Below are 21,256 nucleotides of genomic sequence, written 5' to 3'. Positions count from 1 at the left end.
TATCATCCCCAAACTTTGTTATTCTGTTATTGAGTTATTTGAGGGTAGTCAGAGGCTGGGTGCTCGGGTGGCTCGTATGATTAAGTGTCTGCCTTCAGCTAGGGTCATGAGCCCGGGGTCCTGGGATCGAGTCCTGCATCAGGCTCCCTGCTCGGCGGGGAGCCTGCTTCCCCCCTCCCCCTCCCCTGCTCCCCCTGCTTGTGCTCCTTCACTCTCTCTCTCTCTCTCAAATAAGTAAATGAAATCTTTAAAAAAATAAAAATAAAGTTAGTCAGAGGCTGAGTTCTTGTCTGCTTCTGTTCCTGGCACACTTTCTGAACTTGATAGTCATTTAAACTTAATGGGTCTGAAATTTTTTTTCTGAATTTGAATTTAAATTACAGGTAGTTAACATACAGTGCAATATTAGCTTCAGATGTAGGATTTAGTGATTCATCACTTACATACAACACCTGGTGTTTATCACAAGTGCCCTCAACACCCACCACCCATTTAACCCATGCCACCACCCCTATAACATTCCTCAGTTTATTCTCTATAGTTAGGAGTCTGTTTCTTGGCTCACTTTCTTAATAATGTAAATTAAAGGGTTAGGCCAGAGAAGGGTCTCCAAAACTCTCTGTGGCTTAGAGACCTATTCTAAGTACTCAGAGGGGATGAAAATTCTGCAAATATCATCTTCAGATAAGTGGACTTACCATATATGAACTGGAATTCATGTGACTACCTATCATCTAAGGACCAGAACAATAAGCAGAGAAAAGTGAATTGAAAACAATTGTAAATGTTATTCCTATTGATTATGGCAACCATTTTCTAAGGACTGAAACCTTTATAATATGAGAAATTCCCATGGGATTATATAATGCCAAATAGTGCTTATTGTAGTTGGTCAATTTTCATCTCATTAGCCCTCTTGGCAGCAGTAAGTAAGAATTACTTTATATCCATGGCTTTTCCAAACCTGGAGTTTTTCTCTTTTATTTTCATTTTTTGCCAATTTCAGGGTTATGACATAGATTTGAACATAATCTGGTTTTTGCCTTTCTCAGAAGACTGATAGGGTTGAGCATCTTTTCATTTATTCTATGAAATTACTGTGCTTTTATTTTGCCTACTTTGCCCTTGTTCATCTTGTTTCATATTGATTTATCAAAGTGCTTCACATATCCTGGATTGTAGTCCTTTTTAAATAGTATGGTATAAAAATATTTTGGGGGTGCCTGGGTGGGTCAGCTAGTTAAGCATCTCCCTTTGGCTCAGGTCATGATCCCAGGGTCCCTGGATCAAGCCCCACATCAGGGTTCCTGCTCAGCGGGGAGTTTGCTCCTCCCTCTTCTGTCACTCCATTTGTGCTCTCTCTCTCTCTCAGATAAGTAAAATCTTTAAAAACTTATTTTCTTCCAATTTTTTATATAGATTCTTTCTCTCTTTGTGATATTATTTATGAACAGGTGTTCGCAATTTTAATGTGGGTGAATGTATTGATATTTTATTAGTACCTTTTATGCCTATTTAATAAATCATTCCATAATTCAGTATCTTACTTTGTCTTACAAAAATTTTATAGATTTACCTCAGTAATTTATATCCTTGGTGCATGAGGAATTGATTTTTATAGATGATGTAGAGATCCAATTTTCCTTTATTCATATAGATAACCAGTTGTCCCAGCACCATTTATCGACAAATCTATACTCTGCTCACTTAACGGCAATGCCTGACTTGATAGAAATCGTTTTCGTATAGGCTTAGGATTATTTTTAGTTTCATTATTTTTATCCCTTCTTTTAAAATTTATCCTAGTGTATTAATCTTCATTACCATCATTTTCTAATAAATGGGCACCTTTATACAAGAAAGTTCCTTCATCTTCTTTCTCTGGCATAGCTTGGCTATTTTGGGCTTCTTGTTTTCCCAAAGAATTCATGGAATCAGCTCTTCACATTCATTTTAAAATTTCATTTAGAGGGGTGCCTGGGTGGCTCAGTGGGCTAAGCCTTTGCCTTTGGCTCAGGTCATGGTCCCAGGGTCCTGGGATCGAGCCCCACATCGGGCTCTGCGCTTGGCGGGGAGCTTGCTTCCTCCTCTCTCTCTCTCTGCATGCCTCTCTGCCTACTTGTGATCTCTCTATCAAATAAATGAATAAAATCTTCAAAAAAAATTTTTTTTTTCATTTAGATTTCTAATGGAATTTCATCAAATCTATAGATCTGTTTATATATGTTTAAAACACTGTCCCAGTACATAGAACCCTGCAGTCTTTCTGAAATATCTTATTAAACCCAATACTTTTCTGAAGATTATTTTGGTCTTTTAATTCACACAATAAAATTTACTAATGTGATTTTGTCACTTATAATTTTATAATGCTCATATATTTTTCCTATTTTCCTATATTACCTAGGGCTTCAAGGACAGTATGTTAATAGTAGGTGTCCTTGTTCTGATCTTAAAGATAATATTCTAGATTTCACAATAAAGTTGATATATGCCATTTGTTTTAGATTATTTATCACATTTATTACATTAGACAGGCAAGAAGGAAAACATCTACCACTCCTAATGCCTACCAACTTTGCCAGATATCTGTACATGAATTATCTCATTTTATCTGGGAAGACTGGTATAACAAACCATTTTCAGAAACTGAGATTTTAAAAGATGCATAATTGCCTCCCAGTGCAGTTAGCAAGTAGCTAGGCTAGTATCTAATTTCATATTTCGATCTATTTTCTTTCCCCCTCATAAATATATTTAGAAATATTTAATTGTGCTAACTCCCAATATCAGGCCACTTGCCATATTGAACTGACCAGGGAAGTAGACACCTCGACTGTTATCTTTCAGAGACAGGAATGGAATCAGGTTTGGCCACTTCATTATCCCTAAAGACTAGTACTGGGCTTAACACTTGGGAGGTACTCAATCAATATTTTGACTGTATGAATGGGAAGGGCCCTCTAGTTTGGCTTGTATTGTCCTTGCTATGATTCTGCCTCAGAATGTGATGGATTTGGCTTGACCAGTAGTTGTCACTAATAACTTACTGGTAGGCAGTGACTTTTCTCAGGCTCACACCATTGTGAAAATCTCTAGGTGCTCACTGTTTAACTTGTGCCATGACTTGCCTACTTCTAGCCACTTGTGGCACCGTCTGCATCCAGAGTCAGGTTATCTGGTACTGGTGATCTGAGACCTCAATTCGAGCTCAGATTCAAGGACATGAGTTATTTCACAACCAAATGAAACAGGCCTGAAGTAAAAACCTTTTGCCAAGAGTAAGCCCCTTTTTGGCATGAGCCCTCCTGTGGACATGGTGGAGATGCTATATTCCCAGTAAAACAGATTAAGATTCCCCAGTATCATTTAAAATTCTGTTTATATAGTTTATCAGAAGCTGATTCTAGACCATACTGTTTCATTTTTCTTGGCACAATACTATCATTGCCTAGGAAACGGAGGAAACTTTTGGCTTAGACTCTTCCTTTGGTTAAACTCAATCAGTGGGAGAGGATTGCTCTTTCCAAATACCCACATTTTGGGTTGAGCTGCCTGACATCTTGTGGGATCCACATTGTTGCTCGTAAATATGGTAAAGATAGATATATAGAAAATGTTGAGGCTTCATTTACATGCTATTCCCATGATGATGTGCTGGAATTTTTACCAGTCTCATAAAAGCCAACCCTACCATCTGCTTGGTGAGATCAGGGAATGAATCAACAATCCAGCAGTCTCCATTAAGCTTGCTATCACTGCTCCCTCCATCCAGGGAGAGAACAAACCAAAAAGAAAAAGAAAAAAAAAAAAAATGCACATGCTCTGTAGGAGATCTATTTACTCTCAGACCGAATTCTTTTTTTTTTTTTTTTTGCTTTCCCCTTACCAGATAATTTGTTATGGTTTCTCAGTGATGAAAATATTTGTCTCTTCGCTGAGAAGATCTTTGAATATAAATGTCTCACTGAAAATTAAAATAACGCCTCAGTTGGATGGAGAGAATGTTGCAAACACATTGGAACCCATTGTTGCCAGCAGAGTAGAACCATCCAATATGCATTTATGGTACCTGATTCATGCCCTGGAGATATCACAGAGCTGCTTTCTCAGATCAGAGCTCTTGCAGTGATACTTAAAAATTAATTGAATTTTCAAGAATGTCAGCTTTAGCTATTGCAGTTGATGGCCCAATAGCTGAGGAGGTTTATTAAAAAAATATATACTGCCACCTACAGTACTATTTGATTCTGTTTGATGGTGCTCTTGTAATGAATGTTAACTAAACAGAGTTAATTTGGGGGGATGATTAATTTTGTTTCTGTTAAGGTCTGCTGATCTATGTAGTGTATTTCTTTACTTACGCACGTATGTATCTATTTCCCCCTAGGAAAAGAAGAATATATTGCCACTTTCAAGGGATCTGAATACTTCTGCTACGACTTGTCTCAAAACCCCATTCAAAGCAGCAGCGATGAAATAACGCTGTCCTTTAAAACTCTTCAGAGGAATGGACTGATGCTTCACACTGGGAAATCGGCTGATTATGTCAATCTTGCCCTGAAAAATGGAGCTGTTTCTCTGGTCATTAATTTGGGATCAGGGGCCTTTGAAGCACTAGTGGAGCCCGTGAATGGAAAGTTTAATGATAATGCCTGGCATGATGTGAAAGTCACCAGGAATCTGCGTCAGGTAACAGCGCAGCGGATAAGAGAGTTTCTGGCTTTGTTTCTCACTGCAGCTGTGTGTGTGGTACTTGAAAACCCTAACAAACATGATATAGGGCTCCTCAGAGTCGCTTACAAATTAGCTTTTTCTTCTTCTAAGATGAATCTTCCTGCCATACTTGAGCAGGGGCATATCTAGAAAGTTCTGGGGGCCCAAAGTCTATTTTGATACAGCGACATATGACAGTTTCCCAGAGGGCTGCAAGGATATCCCTGCGACCTGCCCTTCCTGTGATGTGTGTGATTTTGTTGTGGTTTTTTTTTTAATTATTATTTTCTGTTTGTTTGATTTTAAATTATGGTTTTCATGGTGATCATTTGGAAGCATGCACATTGGGGTCATTAAATCACAGTTCCTTTTTTGTAGTAAAAAAATCAGTGTGTTTGTGATTTGGGATTGTATCAATCCCTGCTCCCTCTCCACTCCCACCTCTGAAATAGGGACAAGAAAAGCCCCTGAGGCAGAAAGAATGACTTTGGGGGCCTATACATCTCCTGAAGAGTCTGTTTACGAAGACTTTTTTTTTTTATTTTTAGCACAGATAATTTAAATCCCAAATGACTCTGGAGAGACCAGTTCATCTTCTAGGTGCCCATTTCTACTTGGTTGTATTAAAAAAAAAAAAAAAAAATTCTTGCAAGAGTCTATATACTAGGAAAATATCAGTTCTTTAGTAAATTTATGAGTCCACATATACTGTATGTTTTTAACTGAGGCATATTATTACAGTATATCTATATATACAGATGGAAGTGAATAGATTGTCCTTTTATATTGAACAGTATACGTTTTGGTTATTATTTGAAATTTTATATTATAATGTGTCATTTTGTTAAGTGTTGACAGTGACTAATTTTTCTGCAGTACATGCTGATCTCAAACTAATATCCTTAACATATTTGTTGTTTCTCTGAACAGTTGCAGAATGACCGGATTGTCTCTGGTTTTCCTTTACTAAAACAGCCTTCTCTTTCTGAGCTGTTAACCATCTAACCTTTTCTTTCCCACTTCTGAAAGGCTTAAACTATCCAAACTTGAGACAAAAAAAGAATTTTCGGAGTGCAGCCTAGCTAAGGCAGTCTAGCTAAGGTAGACAAGTAAAACTGAAGGATTCTTAGACCCTCAAAGACCTTTCAGAGGCCTTCTTGGCATGGGAGGGACACTGCATGCTTCACGCCTGCCCTGGGAGGGAGTCACCCCCCCCACCTCCTCAGTGCAGCAGGGGACCACGGATTTCCTATAAGTCTGTCTCTTTGGTTTTCCTTTTTTTATTTTTTTCTCTCAGATTCTCACCAAGAGACCGGAGGCTCATTTGAGAGAAGCACAGAAGGAGGGGTGGGGCTTGAGGAGCCCACTTTCTAGATTTGCCTTTGCTCAGGTTACAAACCAAACTGCGAATTGATAGCTCAAAGGAAACTGTGGTTATACAGCTGGGGTGCATGTGTGGCAGGACAGATTAAAAACAAATCCATTCTACTCATTCTATGTGTCAGGATCTTTGCTTTGTTTCATTGCAGTAAACTGTGACCCTAAAGTCCATCAATATGACCGAAGGAAGTTTTGGAGTTGAGAAGGAGTCCTTGTGTGCTGTAAAATTGAGTAGTAGGGCATTGCCAACCAATTCCTATGAATTTGCTGGGGCTGGGGAGGGCCAGGGTGGGGGCGGGGTCATTTCCGGGCATAGGGCGGCAGTGGTCAGCTGATGAGCTTTAGGTCTTTGAATCCCTTATAGACTTTTTAAATGACTGTCAAGATGTACTCAGGGAGGCAAAGGGAACGTTGCCATATGTCTGTTTCTATCTAGTAGCAAGTGATGAACAATACTGGCAGGAAAAATATTACCTCTGTGGGAGGCCTATTTGTTAGTCTGCTTTTTTCTTGTAAAATTTTTTTGCCCTTTTTCTATGTTACTAACATGCTTAATAACTAACATGTCATTCATGGAATGTTTCATTCTACTAACCGTTACCTGAATCAAAAAATGTACTAACATGGTAGAGACCATCATATTTTTTAAGTAACGATCGTTATTCTGTTCACAGTTTTTAATTTCCTTTCTCCCCCCTTCTCCACAAAGCACTCAGGCATTGGACACGCTATGGTAAACAAACTACATTGTTCGGTAGATATCATTCTAATTGTTTCTTATTTTGGGTTTGCCGTGTGTTTTCTTTCTTTCTTTTAACTGTAGACATCATTAACAAAAGAGGAACTGCGGTTGGTACTCTTCTGCTTACTTTGACCTCCTTCTTTTCATCTGTTGTTGACCTTCTTATTTTTTACCTGTTCCTGTCAACTTCTGTTTTCCAACTCACCTGTAGGGGCATCGTTAACGTTTCGAACGTTTTGCATCCAGCTGTGGTTAACACGGGATAAGACAAAATGGTGGCTGGCCCGAGTGACGCAAGCTCAGCCAGTCTCTAACCATTCATGATGCATGGCATGCACACCTGGTTGGGGAATGTCGGAGATGCCACACCCACTCATCCTTACGTCATCACAAAGCAGTTGTTGTTTTTTTTTGTTTTTGTTTTTTTTCTTTTCTTTTTCTGTTTTTCTTTTTTTCCCCCCCTTTGGTTCTCCCTGTTTTCTTTCCTTTCCTTTCTGAACTGTACTGTCCCTCCTGCATGTGCACATCCGCGTGTGCTGCTTCCACGGGTTGTTTTGCCTTTCCTCCCCTCTGGCATGGACTTAGGCACTTGCATGCTGAACAACTGCTGCTCAATAGTGCAAATAGTGACGTTGCTGGAAATAGCTTGCGCCTTTTATGTTAACAAGGTGCACGTTGTGATTAGTTAATAACAGACGACTAAACTTTACTAATATGTACACCAGCAAAACTAACCTAGGAAGCATTTTACTAACACCATTTTTGTGTCTGCTGAATAACTTTTGAGTTGCAGTAGGGATGATGCTGACACTAGTTCAATAATCAGTTAACTCTCTAACTAGTTTAGATTGCTTAGGGCTAGTTGAATAGAATCCAAGAATAAACTTCAAACAGACATGAAAATGGGTTCCGCCATAGGTCTAAAAATAAAAACCAAACAGAAAAAAAAAAAAAAAAAGCAAAAAAAAAAAACAAACAACAAAACAAAATGAAAAAAAAATAAAACAAAACAAAACACAAAACAGGCATATCCCAGGATTACAGTATCTAGGTCTGAGTATAGCGTGTCCTTTCCCTGTGCTTTGTTATCTAGGTGACAATATCAGTGGATGGGATTCTTACCACAACGGGCTACACACAAGAAGATTATACCATGCTGGGGTCTGATGACTTTTTCTATGTTGGAGGCAGTCCCAGCACAGCAGACCTTCCAGGGTCACCAGTCAGTAACAACTTTATGGGCTGTCTCAAAGAGGTAAATATCACTGTCACCAGAATCATTCCTAATCCATGATCCCATCATTTCAGATCCGGACTGAGAGCACCTTTGCTGAAGACCCAGTGTTTGCGGAGTCAAAGGGCACAACCTTAAATTCAATATTCTGCTGTTGATGGTATAGGGTTGGGGGAGGGAGGCAGCTCATGGGACATGATGAAGGAACGAATTGCCTCTTCTTTCATAGTCTGTAAGTAAGTCACAGTTGAGTTCTGCATGGGAAGTTGTATACTAGCTATAAAGGAAAGTGAAACAAAGAAAGGCAGGAGCTAGAGTTAAGTTCAATACCTTGCTCATTTTTACTTAAGTGTCTTAGATATTTTTAATACAGTGGTGTCTTGTCTGATCATTACAATAAAAAAAATTTGGATACAAAAGAGAGGTTACATCAAACAAAAACAAAATGAGTCTGTGTGATGAAATAATTTTGTTCTTATGTTTGAAAAATGTCCCAAAGGAAGTGAAGCTGTTTCATTTAAGATCTGATGAGCACACTTGATATTTATCTGAACAAAACTATCAGGCTAAAAGATATCAGTAATTTCATCCCTCGTACTCAGCTGTCCTTATCTGTTATAACTCTTGATAAAATTAGAACTTGTCAGGGTATGGGGAAAAAAGATTGGGAAGTCCTTGAATTTCAACTTATATTAATTTTTTTTTTTGGCCATGAATCCTGCCTGTTTTCAGTCAGGTAGAGCTCAGTTTCTTTTGGCTGCTAGAACCAGAGATTTCTCTTGTATTGTATGGCTGCCGTTTAATGGTGTAAACCTCCAAAATGTAAAGTGTAATCAGTAAATTTATGAGTGATTAGCCATGGGTGCTATTGGTAAGCAGTTACATACTTTGGTTTATTCTGAAGAAAATCCTCCAATCATATAAACTTGATTCAGGTAAGCATCAGTGAAAAATAGCCACTGCTTACCATACTCTTACCTCCCCTCCATGTATGGGAACATACTGTATGGGCTAGTTGTGGCTTGATATAGAAAAATCCTAAGAAGAATTTGAAAATGCTCATTTTAACAAATACAAGGAGATGCAGTTCTGAAAAGTTGAATTTAGCCATACTTTGTTGTGGGAGGGATCAACAGCCTCCCACTTTCACCCTTTATAAATATGTAGTATGACCCAAGACTATGCTAAGTTCTATGGGTGTAATAAAATAATTATTATTTTCATTATTATGATAATAGCACTGGCATTTTTTGAACTCTTATTTTGTGCTGGATGTTGTCCTAAGAGCTTACAGGGATCTCCTCAATATAGGTAGTCATTTTATCATCTGCATTTTTCAAGGGATGTATCAGGTTTTGGAGCAGGTAAGTTTCTTGATCAAGTCTCATAACTAACAACTATCAAGGCATAGAGCTTAATCAAATGAGTCCAATGTCAGAGTCTGTTGTGCTCTTAACTACCATAATATGCAGTGTCCCAGCAGACACCTTTGTTTGGGTCCTTGCCATGGAATATTGTGCAAACCCTCGAGCTGCTTACAAACTGAAATGGCTCTTAGAAATGTGTAATGGACTGTGAGGGATGAGGTATTAAGTTGTGTGGCAGAGTTATATCCTTTGGAGTCCGAGAGAATGAAATGAGTGAGAAATTTAGTAGACACGGAAGATACACAGAAGAGTAAAAATGTGAGAATCTTGATGGATGGCTATGGTTTGGATAGGCAGGGGATAGAGAACGTGTTTCAGATTAGGGAGAAACATGGTAAAAATAAACAAAAACCAAAAACCCGAAACCAGACCTTATAATAAGATGCCTACAATCCCCTTCCAGGAAAGGGAATTGTGAAGGGGGAGTGGGGGCACAGAAACCACACTGCCACCCACCCACTCCATTTCCTCACTTTCACTGTGAACAGGACAGCCTACAGTTAGCTCCTAGGCCCAGCTTCATCTGTGGAAAGTCAGTCCAGCTGTGGCCTAGGGAAAGGAAAGGGGATCTAAGAATCTTTAGCAGAAACATGATGGTAGCTAAAGAGCTCTTTTGGCTATCCAGTAAAAACATGAGATTTTCTGCTGTGAACACCCTCAGCTGAACCTTGTCGTCTTCCGATGATAGTTCAGTGTGGCAGGATGGCTTTTTGAGTATAGGAAGCCGCAGTGGATTGCCGTGATCTGAAATGAGAGTGTCAGATTAAACTGTGTGTCAAATTAATGTTGTAACGTTTAAATATTAATGAGTGGTAGACAGATTTTAGAACTCATCTATTTTTATTTGGTTTTTGAATCGCAAAAATCACTATAGCACAGGCAAGCCAAGTGGTCTTCCATGTAACATTAAGCTTACCCCTACTGAGCCCATACAATGCAGGTTCACTCTGGTCATTATCTTTACAGGTTTTGGATTGATACCACTCCTCTCTGTTCCTCTTTATTGATTGGGCACCTCCCTTGTGTCTCTCCCACAGCCTGGGGGATGTGTGGGGCAAGTGCTGCCAGGTTTGGGGGGTTTTGTTTTTTGTTTTTATTTTTTAATTGTTGTTTGTTCTGTTGTTGTTTGTTTTGTTTTTTTGGTTCTTGTTTTTTGTGTTTTTTGGTGGTTTTTTGTTTTGTTTTGTTTGAGGTGTTATCTCCCTCACTTTATTCCTTCCTGACATAGTAGAGGGTAGAAAGATACAGGGATAATAAGCCTATAAATCAGAACATACCTTACTTGGAGGGTTTTTGGATGGGTCATAGTTTTTGTCCATGTCTGAATTACTGTTTATTTAGAACGTCCTGCTCTTCTTACTTCTGAAACAACATTGTGACACGGTATCATAGATTTGGAGTTAAATCACTTTGTTTTAGGTAAATGAGTTCTGTAGAGTTACTGAAAAGAGGGGAACATGCCCATCTTCCTTCTCATCACATCTCTTAACATTAAGTCCATGTAAGCCTTCCTTAAGCTTATATAAGCTTTCTGCCCTGGAGCACATTGCGTGTCTAAAACCTTAATTATGGTTTCATTTACGGCTCATAACAATTTGTTTTTCAATCTTTTATGTAATCCTTTTTAGGATGACCAGTCCTGGGGGGAGATGCTATTAATACCATGTCTGAAATTATAGAAGAAATTTTAGGGTGTTAGATTAAGAAGGATCCTGGAAATCATTCTCCAAATCCAGTATCCTTATTTTGGAAATGAAGAAACAGACCTAGAGAAGTTAGCTGACCTACCCAAGAGCAATGAAAGAGTAACAGGAGTAGTGCACACAATACTGTCAGATAAAATAGAATTTTTGAATGACTGTCTCTGTTCTATTGTAAACCATGGCCTCAAGACAAAAGTAAAGATGGCTTACCATTCTCACTAATTCTCACCTTCATTCTTTAAGGATTAAAGTGTAGGGACACCTGGGTGGCTCAGTCAGTTGAGTGTCTAACTCTTGATTTCAGCTCAGGTCATGATCTCAAGGTTGTGAGATGGAGCCCCATCCCTGCTTAGGATTCTCTCTCTCCCTCTCCCTCTTCCCCTCCCCACTCATGCTCTTTCTCAAAAAATAATTAATTAATTAATAATAAAGATTAAAGTGGAAAAAAGAAGACATTACTCAACATGATGAAACAACCCCTAATCTAATGTTCACTAAAAGCAGTTAAGGCTTTCCCCATATGGTATTTGATAGTACCTATTTGAGATGAAACTTGGCTTGTATGCAGAGCAGTGAACCCTCATTAAGAAAAGTGTTATTAAATTTTAAAATAAAGTAAATAAATTTTTTTATCTTTTATTTTTATTTTATTTTATTTTAAAATAAAATAAATTTCAAAATAAAGTAAAATTGGTTTAACACAATTTGAGAAAACCTAACCTCAGTTTGTTTAAAAAAAAAGAAAAAAAAGAGGGAAACATGAATGGCCAGGAATTTATGATAAGACAATTGAAGTAGGTTTTTAAAAATTATTTAAATTTTCATCAGAAATAAATCAAAAAGTCTTTTTTTTTTGTTTTGTTTTATTTTTTTTTTAAAGATTTTATTTATTTATTTGTCAGAGAGAGAGAGAGCCAGAGCGAGCACAGGCAGAGTGGCAGACAGAGTCAGAGGGAGAAGCAGGCTCCCTGTGGAGCAAGGAGCCCGATGTGGGACTCGATCCCAGGACGCTGGAATCATGACCTGAGCCGAAGGCAGCTGCTTAATCAACTGAGCCACCCAGGCGTCCCTCAAAAAGTCTTTTTAGAGAAATGTTTGAGTTCACTGAAAATGACATTCAAGAATATATATTTGAGAAAAGTTAAGGAAAAAAAATTGTAAATAATAGATCACCATTATATAGGCCACATCTATGAAATTCCTAGAGGATGATAGGTCTTTAAAGACATGCTTTATAAATCCAGTTTTTACAAAAGGAATACTAATCATGCTTTGGCAGAAACATTTGTTTATATTTGCGTTTTTTATAACATTGAGTAAAAGCTGAAATATATGTTGCTTAAGAATTATTGATCATTTTAGTTAAATATAATTTTTCTGGCAAGCAGTTTTTGAGTGACCACTGCACCAGGAAAGGGAATTGGAGGAGCGTGCAGAAAGATAAATCACATCGGTGAGGAGCTTGGAGTCTGTCTGAGGACACTTACTGCCCTGCCCATTCACTTTAAGCTACTTGGGAAAGCATTTTAATGTATAAAAGTATCACAGTTGCTTCCGGGGTGCTCATTAGGGATTTTTTTTTTAATCTTCAAAAATAGATGAAGATCCCACTAATATGTGTTTCTGTCCCAATATTTTGACCATGAAGGCTTCTGTAGTAAATGACTTACAAGGAAGGGTCATGCCACTCCCCCATTAATCTTGCATCAGAATCTACTCCCCCTATTATGCATTTCTTAGTCTCTTTGTACCTGTAGAATGCTTTGAAACACCTATTTCCCTCCTGAGTGCAGATTATTTAATACAGTTTATTGGTAGGGAAATGAAAATGAAGAGGGAGGAAAGGATTGTCTTCAATAAAACAACCTAGAATCTTTTATTTGAAGTTTGTTTTTAACCATATGTACCTGCTGGAGGTTTTACAATCAGTTATTTGAGTGGAGACACTGCCTGTGTGAGACAATTTAGAATGTCGCCACTAAGTCTTTTGGGATAAGCCTAAAGAGGGATTGTAGAAAAAAAGAAAATAGTGAAATGCTAGGGGGAATTAAATCCCTACTGAAAATTTCATCAACCTAATTAGATCAGCTCAGCCTTTAATTACACTGAGAATCTTTCAGCACTACAAATTTGGAAGATGCTACAACATGGATGAGATTCAGAAAATATCCTCTTATGTAAGCATCCCTCCCTCCACCCCGTTAAAAAAAAAAAAAATAGTTCATTCCTCCATATAATCATCATGGTACCCTCTGCCATTTCCAGTGGCAGTTCTGTAATTCCCATGGGGTACCAGCATCAGCACTGAAAAAGAGGTACACAATATCCTTTGTGCAAATACCCCTTAATTCCTAGCTTTTTTCTTTTGGACAATTGTGAAGGCTTCCCAATTTAAACTCTTCTGTTGTAGAACCAGATCAGTAAATGTGTGTCCTCAGGTGTCCTTCTGTTCTTATTTCCTTCACTGCTCAGGGAAGACTGGAGTGTCTATCATTTACATGTAAGAACAAAGATCCATGGCAAAATTTGCATTTTAAGTTACCTTCCTGAGTTTGCAAGAGGAGGCTTTATGACCTCTTGTAGAAATTTGACCTAGGGGGAGCTTTGGTGGGTAAGGAGGTCTTCACTCATGTCTGTAAATCATGCAGCTTGGGAAGAGCAAGGACTCATTTAGGTGAGAGGACCTTCTCAGAGGAGCTCCACAGTCCTAATGCAACACATTTCTCCTGAGGTTTTCATTTCCTCCAGAGTCTTCTGTGTTGGAGGCCCTGATACCCATATGTACCTTCTGCCTTTGCTCTCTTCCTGTGCCATCACAGCCTGTGCCTCAGTAGGTAGCATTTGACAGTTTATGCTGTAATTTCCCCAGGCCTCCTTCACTCTCTCAGGAAGGGAACTGCATTTTGCATTTCCTTGTCATCTCTTCCTAGACATGTCCCATTCAGATCCGAATATTTTTTTTATTCACCATATTATTAGATAACTAATATTAGATAAGTAATTTGGATAACTAATATTAGATAACCAATATAACTACTATTATTCCAATATTAGGGATAATAGCACCGTAACTATTTGGTAAAATGTCCTCACTTGAGCTAAACATTTGAAGTTAGGTTTTGTAACAATCCTCAAAATGAAAGACTGCAAAAAATAGGGATTCCTGCACCTCAAGGACTCACCGTTTGGCTTGGGGCTGACTTTCTAGAGGAAGAGTCTTGGCTTAGTGATGCCTAAGAGTGCTTGGTTTTGTCCAGCTGGAAAGGAGGCAGGCTGGCCTGCAGTGTTCTGGGCACACGTTCTTGTCTAGAAAGAAAATGAGTTTTCCCCATCTAATTTAAAACACAGAAGATGGCAGTTTGCCTTTAAAACTGTAACAAGAAAATGAGATAGAATTTGTGGGAATGTCAAAGAAATTGACAAATCTTTATGTGCCATTATGCCCTGTCTAATTTCTTCAGATCTTGGAAATAGTGAATACTGAATACTGAAATGTGTTTTATCTCTTCTGCTGTAATAAAGTGTCAGCACTAAAATACAAACAGGTCAATTACCTTTGCCTCATTTCATTTGCAGGACAGCAGATCACAGCTTTTTTTTTTTAAAGTCAGAAGTCTTTTTCCTTTTAAGGGTGTTTTTCCAAGAACCCATGTGAGGTAAAAATACTAGTACTACTACTGATAATAAGTCCTGCAAATGATGACTCTTGAGAGCTCAGCAGAACCCACGTCTCTGAGTCGTGAGGTTGAAAATGACCTTGGGGCATTATGAGTTGAGTGCTCATGCGGATTAGATTGCTTTGCCTCAATGAGACTATCCAAATAAACTCTAGTGATAGAAGCTCTGTGGTATTTCTGTCTAGGATTATACTAGACACTATATAAAGGAATATTAAAAGTCAGAGCTATGAGTGAAAGGATAACATAGTTGGTATATCCCAGAGTAGTAATAATAATGTATTAATCATTTTCTATTTCTCTTATAATATCTACAACATTCTGAATTTCCTAACAGGCTTATGCTAGGGGCATCAGCAGCACAGCAAAAATAATGTACTTAAAAAAAAAAAATGGAACGGTGAAATAATTTGATATTTACTATTTCAAGCTTAGCAGCAAGAGAATCTTGGAAAAAAAGAACTCTGTGTGTGTGTGTGAGAGAGAGAGAGAGAGAGAGAACTTGCGGCATTTTATCTTTAGTACTTGTTTTAAATTAAAACCATAATGGGGTGCACTGCGATTCTTTTCAGTGCTCTGTATATTCAAAGGTAATACTCTGAGCATGGCAATAGTTGCACATTAGTATTATTCCTACCTGACAAAGGACATGAAGACCGGAGAAGTTAGGTAACTGACCTAGAAGAAAACAATGACTTAGTAGCAGAGCTAAGTAAGATCTGAACCTGAATAATCCGACCACAGAATCCTTGCTTTTAACTGCTTCTATGTTGCTTCCTCTACTCTCTTCTCATTTCTTTTTCTCAATATTTTTATTAAAGTAAAATTAGATGAAATGATCTTTTCTTAAAGGTTTAATTTTTTGCTTTAGAGAGAGAGAGAGCAAGCAGGGGAGGGATAGAGAGAGAATCATCAGGCTGATACCCCACTGAGCACAGAGCATAGCAAGGAGCTTGATCCCAGGACCCTGAGATCATGACCTGAGCCAAAATCAAAAGTCAGCCACCCAACTAACTGAGCCAGATGCCCCAGATGAAATGACCTTTATAAGAAGCTTGAGGGGAAAGGAAAACAAACAAACAAAAAACACAACAACACAGCCTAGATTGCTAGGACATTGAAGATTGTGTCAAAGAGGGAGGGAAAGGAGCAGGAAAAAATTTTGGGGATGCCCAGTTAGTTATGCGCGAGCTTCCCATGGGATTATTTCTCCCACGGTCTTAGCTGGTACTGAGATATTACCCCCATGAGCCTCTTCTTTCCTTTAATAGCCTACATAGCTTTCCTCCTCTAAGGGGGTAAATAAGATAAGAATGCTTGTCCTAAATTTCTGTACTCTGTAGCCAACCATATAAACAAGGATACACAGAAACCACATTTGTAAGTACTTTGTAGGCTTCTATGAAGTATTGGCTTCATACATTGCTAAGACTGTTTCCCTCTGTACATTGTAGCCTTGAGGACAAAGCAGAAAAGCAATTGGGGCAGAAACCAGGCATTTTGCCATAGATACTCTTCAAGACTGGGTTCAGGGAGTCCCATCTGCTCAGGTCCCCAAGGAAGTGGAATTCAGCTCTTTAGTTTACAAAGCATCTGGTGAGTCCTTGCCTGGAATTCAGGTTTTTGGACGTAGAAGCCTCCCTTCCAGGGGACCCACAGATTTTTATTTCCCATCAGTTTTGGCAAAAGCCCCCATAGCCTGGAACTATATCAGCATTGGCATAATGGATTGTAGTGCTTTCAAATATCAGGCTAGCATAACATTGTTTGGTAGGGGGTTCAATGACATTTTAATTCTGAGGACACGATACATTTTATAGAAGATGACATTTCCTAGCCCAGCAGAAAGCAGTAATGAATAATGTCTAAGACTGAACATCTCCTCTTAATTTCAACACCCACTAGAGTATCTTGTTTAAATTGTTCCATTTGCTTACACATTAACACTTGCATGGGTGCATTCAATGAGTCAACATTACTTAAAACCCACTATGTGCCAAGCTCAGTACCAGACACTGGGGATACCCACTAGAGCCCCGACAAAGAAACAGGTAATTACAGGTTCTTTAAGTAAGGTATAAAAAAGTGTTCTAGAAATACAGCGGAAGCTGTAGTTCGTTCGGTCGGGGGAAATCATACCACTTCAAAGAGAAGGTGACAAAGTAATCCAAGTTGTCCTGTCTGTCTCTCTTTGCTCAGCTCTCTAATGGGTGTGCTATTATATGGGATTGAAACACAATTAATTTGCTCCACTCTCAGAATTGGAAAAGAATAGGAAAGACAAGTGACTATAAAGGATTAGAAAACACATTATGAAGAAAAGTAAAAATTCCATAGAAGTGCAAGTTTGCACTTTACCAAGTTTGAACCATATTTTAAAAATCTGAAACTCATTTAAAACAAATTGAATATTTTGGATTTCATCTGAATTTCTATTATGAAATGATATACCCTATATACTTTAGTTCAAGTGCTATGTTTGGAAGAAAATTATTCCTGTGCATAATAATTAGTCTTTTTCAAGAGAATTGTCACTATTGAAACACATTTAAAACAAATTAATTACTTTAAAATAAAAATAATTCTGGTATCATTCAGAAACATATGATTTTAAATAATAGGAAAATGAGATTTTTGTCTTTGTTGAGTAAATATTCTCTGTACAGAGAAATTGGTGACTCTGAGGGTTCAGTTTATTTCCCTGAGTATTATATGACTATGTCCATACAATGTACCAGGATATAATTGTTTTAATGCATGTTGTCTAATCAGGGCCTTTTTTTTTAAGGTTTTTTTTTGTTGTTGTTGTTTTTAAACAGACAGAGATCACAAGTAGGCAGAGGGGGGAGGCAGGCTCCCTGCTGAGCAGAGAGCGTGATGCAGGGCTTAATTCCAGGACCCTGGGATCATGACCTGAGCCGAAGGCAGAAGCTTTAACCCACTGAGCCACCCAGGTGCCCCTAATCAGTGTCTGAATAATTGAATTGCCTTTTCAATATGAGTAGTTTTTCTGAGCCCAAGTTTGCGAATAAAATCAAATGGGGATGACAATAACCAGTTGGAGATTGGTATCACCCTTAACTAGGTGAGATGAAAGGCTTTGAAAACAGACAGATCTGGGTTCAGACTCTCCCTAAACTTGGTCTTGTATAACCTCAGAAAAGTTACTTTTTTGTGCTGCAGTTTTCTTCTCTCTAAAGGATTAAGTGAAACTATGTAACTGAAGCACTTAGCATAGTGCCTGGTACACAATATTTCAATCATTAGTGAGTAGTAGCTATAATTATATTGCAGAAAGGACATGCAACCTATATATGCTTCATGGAGACATGACCTATGTAGGCACACCAGGCCCCACACATATTCTTGGTTTAATATCTTCCTGTTGCCATGTTGAGATTCCTAATAACTTCTGAACAAGGAGCTCCTTATTTTCACTTTTCCCTGGACCCTACAAAGCATGAGAATTTTCCTGATTATAGATGAGTTTATGAGATTTGACACACAGTATCTCACTTTAAAAGTTAGCTTTGTGAGGAAATCGAATTAGCTTGGGAATCACAAATTATTTTTAATGTCATTAAGGCCACATCAAGAACACATAAAATAATTCAGAAAACCTCTGTTCATTGATTCTCAGCCCAGTGTGCTTTCCTGGTTTGTTTCCCTAAATTATAAAATACCCACCTTCTGCTGCATCAGAAATTAGTAAAGCTAATTGAGAAACTCCAATTTTTTTTGGAAAAATGTGGGTATCTTATGAAGAAGTGGGGAGAGTCTGTTAATCTTTATAGTTCACATACTTTTTTTTAACCTTTTAAAGATACTATCATCATCAGATTTCAGGTACCATTACTTTTTAAAACAATTGCTGTACCCTTACTGGTGTCTACCACCTGTACACAAAGCAGAGCCTCAGATGGAAGACTTAAATGTTTGAAATAGCAAATTAACATTTTCTTCCCCAGTGTCCCCAGGCAAAATAAATATGGTCACCGAAGATTGACATCAATCCTTCACTATCATTACCTTTAGTTATTATTTAATAATTATTTGATTATGTATTGATCAATATATTTATATAAAATTACATATAATTTATATAGTACAACTTCTAAACAATAGCATGCAACTAAAAGCTATAGTTTTGGAGTAGTTTAAAAAGAAATAAAGCCCACCAACCACTGTTAGCCCCTTTAAGGACTTACTCCTCCTGGAGGCGTGACCTGGAACCAGCAGCATCAACATCACCTGGGAGCTTGTTAGATGGAAAACCTCATGCTCCTCCCCTGATCTACTAAATCAGAATCCACAATTTAATAAGATCCACAGGTGATTTCCTATGCAAATTAAAGTCTGACAATCACTGAGCTAGAGCACCTCCACTACCATATTTTATTGACATCATTGACTATAAGATGCACAATTATGTTAAAGTCACTAAGCACTGCCAATTAACCTAGGTTAGTATGCATCTCAGCTGCCACTCAGATCTGAATTTTAAGGATCTTAAAATATAAAACAATGTACAACCTAGTAGCTTGGTTGTGGCTCTGAATCTTACAGCCAGAGCCTCAGCATCTGAAAGAGCCCTGATCCTATGGAAACTCCCCCAGGCTTAGTTCCCTCCAAGGCCTTGTATGGGGTCAAGCTTCTTTTCAGACATGGACATCAGGATCTGATTACACTCAGAGCAGAGAAGCCACCAGGACACACATAGGGCCAGTCCCCAACAGTTTAAATTTAGGGATGAATACAGTCTTGGGATGAGTCATATTTACTATCCAAGCAATAAGCTTTCGCTCTGAAATCGTTGGAACTAAGCCCATGACCATTAAAGTGAAATTCCTTCGTGTTTTAATAACAATTTTAAACTAGGTCTCTTAACCTTTATTTCACTTTAGGAGTACTGCTTTCATAAGCAGAATTTTTTCCCTTGCCAAATGCTAAGAATTACTGTGTGCAGGTTTACTTGGGTTAATTGTCATTTTTGCATGGTAATATTCTTATGCTGAATTCCATATATATATATATATATATATATATATATATATATATATTCTTTATGTATTTTTTAGGCCATGGTTTCTGTAGGATTATTTTGCCTTACCACAATTTGCTAACTTAAACAGATTTCTATGTATTTATTTACATTTTAACAACTTTGTAATATAATGGGTTATGCCCTAAAGGAAGTAAACTCTTCCTTGGATATAAATTAGACAGTTGGAGATTTGAGGCATTAAAGAACCATTTGGAGAAACACAGCATGAATTTTAATAAGAGCCCCCTAGAGGCAACTAAGCAGTATGGCACCTTTCTAAACTGATTAAATAGAGATGCCTTTAAAGGACATAAATGAGAAAACCATTAATCCCAGGAAGAGTATGCCATGTGATGTATATAAATAGATGGGTCTATCTGAAGCAAGGTGACTGCAGACCTTTTACTAGAGAAGGAGATTTCACAGACCCTCCCTGAAAATTTCTTTAAGACACCAGAATTTTATGGCATTTTGTATTATTTCCCTACTATTTCGTCCTAAGCCCAGTTGATTACTGGAGGCTATTTGTTCTTGAAAATATATTCAAATTAAATTTCCTTGGAGTAGATGCTGGGTTCACAAATATGATTTGCATTGCCTTGGCTAGATTCCGAAAACACATACCCATAATGATGAATTCCAACGCTTTTCATTAAAAATATGTATTAAAGGACCACCCTAAAATGAGCCCGTGCTAGATGCTAAGTGAGGACATAAAAGGAATAAGACATGATACTGGGAAAACAAACACATAAGCAATTAGGTGTTGTTATTCTCCTTCTCCATTCTCACCTTGGGCTTATCTCTGTCATAGCACTTATTGTCGCTATAATTGACCAATGTTTGATCACCTAGGGTTTCTCAAGAAGATTAAGCCCTAATGCCCTAAGACAGTCATTGTATATAAAAGTGCTGGTTCCTATCATCCCTGAGAGAATTGAGAAAATGGTTATTGCATTCTGTCGTTCAGATGAAGACTCTGCCTGGAAAAAGCTTGGGGGGAGGGGGTGATTTTCTTGGTAGCCTGAACTGTGGCTTCTATTTCTTTAGTGCTGACACCTAGGGCACAGTTGGTGCCCCATAACTCTTGAGTAGATTCATTGTAATTACACTAAAGTGAGATAAGTCCTGTAACAAAGGTATGCGCTGCATTCTAATTTACCACAGTATTTGGAGAGTGGATGAGCAATGTCAAAAAAAAAAAAAGGCAGGGGGAGTTCTCATGGAGCTAATATGTGAGTTTGACCTTGAAAGAAAAGGTGTCTCTCCAAGTGAATGGGGTATGAGATAGAAAGTTGAGACAGAATCAAAATTGGAGAGAGAGGGCATGTTT

At 38.0% G+C, this 21,256-nt stretch overlaps 1 protein-coding gene across 22 annotated transcripts in view; it reads left to right on the top strand.

Moving 5' to 3' along the window:
* Positions 1-21,256, top strand: part of NRXN1 (neurexin 1) — a 1,167,944-nt gene that overhangs the window by 438,362 nt on the left and 708,326 nt on the right. For 15 of the 22 annotated variants that reach the window (XM_044263938.1, XM_044263937.1, XM_044263923.1 and 12 more), the window contains 3 exons: positions 4,391-4,692; positions 6,806-6,829; positions 7,932-8,093. In XM_044263938.1, coding sequence (XP_044119873.1) covers positions 4,391-4,692; positions 6,806-6,829; positions 7,932-8,093 — 488 coding nt within the window. The remainder of the gene's footprint in view (positions 1-4,390; positions 4,693-6,805; positions 6,830-7,931; positions 8,094-21,256) is intronic. The other 7 variants (XM_044263931.1, XM_044263930.1, XM_044263925.1 and 4 more) reach the window with 1 other exon arrangement.

The sequence above is a fragment of the Neovison vison genome, chromosome 8 (genome assembly GCF_020171115.1).
Source record: "Neovison vison isolate M4711 chromosome 8, ASM_NN_V1, whole genome shotgun sequence".
NCBI classification, from domain to species: Eukaryota; Metazoa; Chordata; class Mammalia; order Carnivora; family Mustelidae; genus Neogale; species Neogale vison.
The sequence above is the reverse complement of the archived record's forward strand: the minus strand, read 5'-3'. Positions and strand labels throughout refer to the sequence as shown.